Here is an 8,683-nt window from a genome sequence, read left to right as displayed (position 1 = left end):
AGTTGTTTTGCAACTGTTTTACGGGTGTTACAGAAACAATCGCTGTAAAATATTTACTCCTGCATGTACTTCCCGTCTCACCTGAATTTGTTAAACAGGTATCATTTTATGCGTGCGGGCCAGAAGTAGAAAATGGCAAAAGTCGACCTTGCTCAAGTTGGAAAGAATATGGTGAAGAACGCTGAAAGTGGAGAGGTGAGTTACAAAGCTGTTGAATTAACAGGCTAAATGAACAGCTGTGCCATTTAACTCTTCTGTTTCAGGTGTGATTGGCTTGTTGGTTTGTGTTAAAAGGTGCTCTGTTTGAAAGGAAGACCGTGTTGTCAGGTCGACTTGTTCCCCCGAAGAGACGTGCTCCCTGCTGAGACTCACCGTATTAAACCTGCAATTACCTCTCAGCATTGAGACAGCTGCTGTTTAATAACGCCTCCAGTGTCACATTATGATGATCTGATAGGAATTCACGTAGAACCAAGCCACTTTATTTATATTACAGTATACGTTGACCAAAATGCCCAAAAGAAAGCTTGTCAGTTTGAATTAAAACAGATAACAAAAAAATACACACACATATATATATATATATATATATATAAGTAATCTAATTAGAATTAATAAGCTGAAACAACATCTTAAGATACACCGGAGCTGTTATCATTACTGTAAAAACAAGATTGGGTTTGATGTGGAAATGCTAGAGAAAATAAAAGTGTTCTCAGTAGAGATTTATATGCTATCCTGCGATTTATGTGACATTCCACTGTTTGAATTTATGGTGTATGATTTTACAGAAAATATGTGACGGCATAAGCACGATCAAGCTACAATTATTTCCCATATGTTTCCTGTGTGTCACCTGTTTTCCGCCCCCTGTGCTTCAGACAGTGGAGCTCCAGTCTCTGTGGCAGGACCAGCCAGCGGTCTTGTTCTTCCTACGAAGGTTTGGCTGCCAGGTGTGTCGATGGATGGCATCAGAGATCAGCAAACTAGAGCCGGACCTGAGGGCCAGCGGAGTAGCACTGGTGGGCATCGGACCAGAGGAGTTTGGCTTCAAGGACTTCAAGGAAGGAGGGTTTTTCAAAGGATGTAAGCAGCACTTACTCATCTGATGAAAATATTACAATTTTGTCTTCATGAAATAAAAAAAACATGGTAAAGAAGAAAATAAAGTTTTCTTTTTACATTGCTTCCACTGTAACATCCCTCACTGGAACCTTGTTGCAGATGTCTGCTATGTAACAGAAAGACTGCCACGAGGATTCAGATGTGCTGATTAGCAGCCAGTTTCATTGTATGTTTGTAAAATAACAATCAATCATCTTTCGTTTTTAGCCATTTATGTGGACGAACAAAAGAAAAGCTACAAGGATTTGGGTTTCAAACGGTGAGTATAGTAAATCCATTTTTTGTCTTGTTTTTTAGAGTATTAATCATAGTTTGCGCTGCTTTAATGGATGTAATTGGTCAAAGATGATCACTGTAATCAGTTTAGAGCTGCAACAGTTAATTAATTAATTAATTGATTGCAGTAAATAAACTGGATGTCTTTGGATTTCGGACTGTCGTCCAATTATATCAATTTTAATTGGCATTTACAGATCAGATAACAAATCAAGTAAATGACTGACCGATTCATTGATCGATCAATTGTAAAAGAGTAGCTTTTTTTTTTTTTTGCTATTCTCTAATTGAAACTGTGTTTTTTCTTTTCTTTTCTTTCAGGTACACAGCTTTAAGCATCGTTCCTGCTGCGCTGGGGAAGAAAGTACGAGAAGTAGCTTCAAAGGTAGATATCTTCAGAGTTAAATGATTTCTTTCTTTTTAAGTATTATGGTCAAGAGCAGCGGTAAAGTTGCTGACACACAGATGGACATGACTGCCTGTTGTCTCTGCTGCTTTCAGGCCAGTGCTGGAGGAATCCAGGGAAACTTCTCAGGAGATCTGCTCCAGAGTGGAGGCATGCTCGTTGTGGCCAAAGGTACATCCGGTGAACACCCGGGGGTGATATCAGTCAGCCTGTTTTGCTGTCTGTATAAGTGAATTAAAAATACAGTGATATTCAGAATGTAAATGACCATGTGGTATGGCGCTGATACTGGAGAGGTTTCCCCTTTTTCTTTAAATGCAGCTAAATAGAAAGTTAACATGTCATTTTTGCAGTCTCTCCTCTAGAGGGCAATGCTGCATTACGTCGATGTGGTGTGGTCATAATCAGCTCTGTAAGGCACTCAACCTCTGTATCAGTGCTCCTGCTTCTTTATTTCTTACATTCACACAAGTGTAAGGATGGAAATATTGACATTTGTTTTCAAAAAACTACCTTTATGGGTATTTATTGTTAGAGTGGTATTCAAAGAACAATAAAAAAGACATTGGGACAGCACATAAAAAAATATTTTTCAAAATAAAGAAAAATACACTACCCACTCAGAAATCACATTTTTGAGTTGTAACACCGAAAGTCTAGTTACTTTGATACTTATTTGTATTCCTCCTAAATAGTTACGTAAAATGGAAAGGGTATAGAGCTACCACTAGAAAACACTGTGTTGCGTTAAAAAGGAGAGGAGTTTCTAACTGAGTGGGGATACGTGGTCCGAAATGATTTATTTTACAACATCTAACTCTGTTGGTGCGCTGATGCTCACTGTGGTGGTGTGGTGAGACAGCTTATCCTCATGAAGAGGAATGTACAGGTCACTTTGTCCTTTAACTCGCCACAATTTTAGAAGTTTTGGCTCCTGCAAAAATTCTTCTGGGGACTTCTGGCCCAACGTTTCTTCTCTTGGAGCACCTACCCACACAAAAGAAGATTTTTTTTTTTTTTTTTTTTTTTTTTCTTAAATAGTTTTGGAAAGAAATTGAGTGAGGAAGAGACCACTGTACTTTATATTATAACATTTTCTAGGTCTCATTAAAGCAAATCCGTGATAATCTTTGATTTGTAATGGATATAGTTGACAAGTTGCTTACATAATGAGATCTTCTCAATGTTTTTTTCTGCATTGCAAAGGTGGAGAAACGGTCTTACTGCACTTTATCCAGGATTCACCAGGAGACCACGTTCCTTTGGAGGACATTTCTAAGGCCCTGGCTATCTCAACTACAGCAAAAGCAGGACAGCAGCCAGTGGTAAGACATACCATACATTTCCTCACATTTTTTTTTATAACGTGAGGAAATAACCTTTGAATGAATTAAGCATCGTTTAGCTCTGTAATAAAGTGTTAAAAAGAATAGAAGCAAACAGTAAAATTTTGTGTGTTAGAGCAAACTGGACTGATCTATAGGTCAGGCTTTTATTTTCAGATGACTCTGTTTTACGTCAGCAGAGACACGTGCATCAGAGTAGCCTCTTCACAGACAATTTCACACTTATTACACCATCTTCATGGTCCGTCAGCGTCTGTGTCAAAGGCCTGAAAACCTTTTCAAACTTGAGTGATGATTTCTGTCTCTGAACACACACACACACACACACACACACACACACACACACACACACACACACACACACACACACACACAGCAGTTATTGTAGAAATCCAGACCATGTTAGTACTGTAGTACAGTCTGGGAAAACCCGGTAACATTGGTACACTATATCTTCTTGTCACAAAGACCATCATGCAGCTTCAGCAGAGCTGCACAGAATAAAACTATCATGTAGATAGAGGTATGACTAGTTTTAGCATGTCTTATTATTATCCATTATCAATGGAACGTCTTTGCACATAATACATAAGAGCCAGATATTTAAATACTTATTTTGGAGTCTGAGATAGAATGTGCATGTTTTTAACATAACTATGAATTTGGTGTTTTAACTGTGTTTTTAACATTTTTGTTGAAGCTGTGCTGAATTCTGCTATGTAGTCTTGTAGTGTAGTGCTAGCGATTTTGTTGTTGTCATGCCAATGTTAAAAATTGGTTACCACTTAGAAACATAGTAATAAACAGCCTGTCATGTGTGGAGGATAAATAGGAATAACCAAAACAAGGACACGGCAGATATTTATTTAACTCTTAACAGTACAAGCGACTCGCGAAAGACAAACACGTTGTTTACTTGAAGGAATAGTTCAACACTTTGAGAAATGCGCTTATTTGCTTCCTTGCTGCCGGGAGCTGCAACTCATTGTTTGTAAGGTAAATATGAAGTCACAGCCAGGCGATGATTAGCTTAAGGTAACACACAGCCAGGCTTTAAAGCTCACATTTGAACACTCTAAATCTCGTTTGTTTAATCTGTACAAAAGCCTGAGGTGTAAAAGTGAAAGTTTTGCAGGACTATTTCTTATTTCTTGGCCATTTGCAGGAAGTTACGGGTCCCGCCCCACAATATATTCACCAGTGATGTTTTTACACTTTGGTTTCCATATGGATTAAACAAAGGTGATGTAACGTGTTAGTTATTGATTATTTTGTTGCCTTTTAATAGAGCCAAGCTAGCCGTTTCCCTCTGCATTCTACTCTCTAACTCTTTATGTAGCCTGGCTACGCCAACTGTGACTCACAGGTTCAGTTTTCTTTGCTGCTGGCATTCATTAAAATCAACTTTAAAAACACGCTGTGCTCAGGAAAACAAACTTTGGTGGATACGGTAGGTAATTACAGTGGTGGCAGAGTGTCTGCCGGTTTCGGCGTGAGCTGATTGGTATCCGAAGGAACGTCTGCAAATAATTTTCGATGAATCATCCTCAGACCCATGTATTCACAGAGTGAAATTGGGTTCTGGTTCGCACCAGGCTACTCTTTATCCTAAACTGGCTGTAGTCTTGTATTTAACAGACAGTTACGACTGGTTTCTTATGTAACCCCTGTCGTGAAGAGTAGTAATTTTATTTTCAAAATGTCTCTCTTGTTGCTAAAAAACTTTTCAAAAGTAAGAACACCCCTCGTCTTATTAGGGCACAGCTACAGTGCAACAAATGTTGTTTTTATGGAACTGGAAACACGCATGCAGCTCATATTTCATATGCAGGCTATAAAAACAGTTTTAAACGGTAACGAATTTGAGATGTTTTAAGTTTCTTGTGAGTTTGTTGTAATAGGAGACATTATATAGATCTCAGGCATAAAATGTAGTTATTTATTTTTCAGTCTTAATGGAGATCAACGTGTGGAAAACCCAAATGCAAAACACAAGAGATATAAGATAAGCCTGCATTAAAACTCAGTAATGCTAATATTTGCAAGGCAGAGGTAAAGAGATTTAGGACTGCAACATCAAAATTAGAGAATAGTTTAGACATAGTCACATTTTTGATTGTGTGTCTGTGGTGTCAGTATGTAAAGGACCATAAAATAGAAATTCCAATTGAAAATGTAGATTTTGTTCTATACTATAACAACTTTTTTTTTTATTGTATATACTGTGCATTTTTATATTTAATATTTTTTACTGTTATTTCATTTCTTTCACGTATCTACAAATTCTGCTGTATCGAAAAAAATTTCCCCTTGGGGATAAATAAAGTCTATCTATCTATCTATCTAATCTATCTATCTATCTATCTATCTATCTATCTATCTATCTATCTATCTATCTATCTATCTATCTATCTATATATATATATATATATTACAAAACAAATTGCCTACAGATCATGGACCTCATATCTAAAGTTCAGAGCATTATCGGGTTTGTACTTTGACCATCAGGGTTTTCGACACACCCATGATATCCAGCACGTGGTTGTTGTTTTTTTTTTTTTTTTTAACATTTTTGTCTCCTGGCTCTGCTGCTCGCTTCACATGAAACACACCATGTCAGAACTGCTGCAATGTGTCCCCATGACCAGTCTGACGAACAACAGATGTCATCTGCAGCACACAAACAGAATAGACCTTGTTTTCTCCAAGGGGTCAAAATATGTCAGCAACAAGTGCAAGTCACAAGCTAGCCAACATGAGTGCACATAAGAGGCTCTGACAGAGTTGAAGCTTTGTTAATGCAGTGAGGTCATCGGCTGATCCGATTTTAAGGTTAAGGTTTTTCCACTGATTTTCCAGTTTAAATCAAGAAGTAAAGGTTCTCTGTTCAAACATCTGATAGACACCGTTTACTCCTTAACAAGCTCTCTTATCAGTGTCTCGAGGTCCAGATTTCCCATAAGAATAATCTGTGTCTCAACTTCAGCAATGATATGAACGCACCACAAACAAGAAATGGTGTATAACATCCTGTTTCGGTATATAAGGCTGTCTACAGACGGTTTAAAGATGCAAAGATTTACAGTGAAACAGAGCCAAGTAGAAAAACATTTGAGGACCTGCAAACAGATATTATCTTTTTCTGATTTAGAAACATAAACAGTCATTCAAAATTGTCAAAATAGCTGTTGATCCCTTTTTTTTGTGACCTGCATGACTGCACAGTGTTTTTGCAAAATCGTTCTGTTCATTCGTTTTATTAAGGTTTTTTTTTTTGTTTTTTTTCTCTTGAATTTTTAAAATTGTTTTTCACTTTTTTGCAGCATTATTTTGATATACTAATTAAGATTTTAAATACATAAATTGTTGCTGCATTTTTTTTTTTTACCAACGCCCCAGGAATTGCAATTTCATGTCATCATATGCAGCTTTGTATAGTGTAACAGTAACTGTGGTGAAATGATTATAGGTCCTTGTATCCATGGAATAGATAAATCATCTGACCATTTAAGCTCTAAACTAAATGGCAAGGCAACAGGGATGAAGATGATGATGATGAAGATGGGTCAGAGAGCTGTGGTCTTATTTAATGTAAACACTAAATTAGCTGAGTGAATGTGTATCTGTTGGAGCTATGTTCAAGTGAAGGGAATATATCGCTCTAAAGAAATAACGTTTCAACATGTAGCACTGATTTCTGATTAAAGCTGTTTGCTCTCCTTTTGAAAGTCGTGACCCAGGCCCTGTTGTGTAGCTGCAGGATCTGCTATTCTTGGCTTTGAATATTTTCTTTTCAGCATTCCAGCAGGTTCCAGCAAGAAAGTCACTCGTGGTCATTAATAGCCCTTTTTCTAAAGATGGAGACCAGTTTACCTTTCAGCTCTTTTATCAAATACTCAGTCTAGGCAGTTCTAGGCAGCTTGACTGATAATTTGTTAACACTCGATTCACTTCTTTAATGTCTGGAGTCCCACAGATTTCACTGATATAAGTATAAAAATAATAATCACAAAATCTACATTTGTTCCTGTCTTTTTATTTTTATTTCTCCTGACCTTTTTTTTTTTTTTTTAACTCAATGTTGAGTAAAATATATATTAAAGTGTGAAAGAGGCAGAACAAATGGACATGGATTGTGTTAAAACATTTTACAGTTGAGGACTTCAAAAACATAAAATAAGGGATGATTTTTTTGCAGCAGACTTCAAAAAAAGTTAGAAAAATATAAGTCAAGTTAGTAAGTATAAATTTGTTAAAGTATGTTTTTGAGCTCCAGGATTCCAAACAGAATATTAAACATCCAGACTGGCGCAGACCTGAAGCCCTGTGTAGAAGTAAAACTTTAGCCCTGTAATTTGAGCACATATTAAATATAATGTTCTCTAAGACATATCATATTGGTGCTCATCGAAATGAAAATGCCCTGTGTTTCCTCTCATGATATTATACTCCATCACTAAGCAGTAAACACTGTGTGGGACTTCTGTTTTACTTTAGAGCGCAAAGTGGAAACTTTTATTAAGTCACCACATTGATCAGTATCCTTTCAAGCCTGCTGCAGATATGTAATGATCATTTTGTAGTTTAGGTTAGCAAAAATCTTCCTTCCTTAGAGACAAAGGTTTCTGTTTTTGTTGGAGCCTACTCTTCTTTAGTAGAAGAAAACTTGCCCCTCTATAAAGGGAGTTTCCATTCAAAGTTTTGCCGAAAATAATCTGTATGAAAGTGTTGATATTAACGATCAATCATTATTTTATACACAAACAGTTTTTCTGACTGCCATTAATGACAGAGACCTTTTTTTTTTGACCAGACACCCTATAAATACATCATTGAAGCTCATTATTTGATGTTAAACTTGTGTACCTTCTCTTGCAGTGCAATGATGACGTTTGTACACGGTGATGTTGGAGCTGCCAATTGTACATGAACAGTCGTGAAGGTTTCGAAAGTCAAATGTTATTCAAATGTTAAAATGAATGTTAATCCATTTCTAATATTCCAATATCACGATTGCTTGGGATTTCTGTGACATGTTTTTTTTTTAATCTATTGTAAAAGCTATATGGAGCTATCCTTTGTCGTCTCCATTGCAATTAATTGAATAATTGTTGGTGTTTTTAAATGTAATTTCCAGTAAATTGCCTTTTTGTGTCTTTTCTTACACCATGCTTTAAAAGTGCATACATTCCTCTGCACGTTTTGAGGCATCATTTAATATTAAAGTCAATACTTGGCTTTAGCTGGTGAAAAGCTTCATGCAGATGTGCAGAGTTTCAATAGGACTGTTTGACATTACTAAGAGTTATTCTACCTTCATGCAAAACGAATTGTTCAATAATAATTACAAATTCTTGGAACTCAATCATTGGACTTCACACCACCATGGTTGTGATTTTTGTCTCTCCTCTCCTCTCCATCAGTTCACCCCACTGTTTTCTCTCCTCACGTGTATTTAAAGCTGAAATTGGCTGATTGTGTCACTTCAAGCATATCTAACTTTGCTCTAGAAATTTTTATTTTAAAA

The 8,683-nt window shown here is 36.6% G+C and overlaps 1 protein-coding gene across 1 annotated transcript; it reads left to right on the top strand.

The window, feature by feature from the left end:
- Window positions 1-8,297, top strand: prxl2b (peroxiredoxin like 2B). The gene is made up of 7 exons (XM_069145875.1): window positions 1-195; window positions 882-1,086; window positions 1,333-1,384; window positions 1,723-1,786; window positions 1,903-1,978; window positions 3,014-3,132; window positions 8,035-8,297. The coding sequence occupies exons 1-7, from the start codon at window positions 133-135 to the stop codon at window positions 8,059-8,061; spliced, it is 606 nt and encodes a 201-aa protein (XP_069001976.1). The 5' UTR covers window positions 1-132; the 3' UTR covers window positions 8,062-8,297.
- The last annotated feature ends 386 nt before the right edge of the window (window positions 8,298-8,683 follow it).

The sequence above is a fragment of the Embiotoca jacksoni genome, unplaced genomic scaffold, assembly GCF_022577435.1.
Source record: "Embiotoca jacksoni isolate LCO1_2020_lvr unplaced genomic scaffold, fEmbJac1.0.p SCAF_1, whole genome shotgun sequence".
Taxonomy (NCBI): Eukaryota; Metazoa; Chordata; class Actinopteri; family Embiotocidae; genus Embiotoca; species Embiotoca jacksoni.
This window is presented reverse-complemented; position numbering and strand designations above follow the sequence as displayed.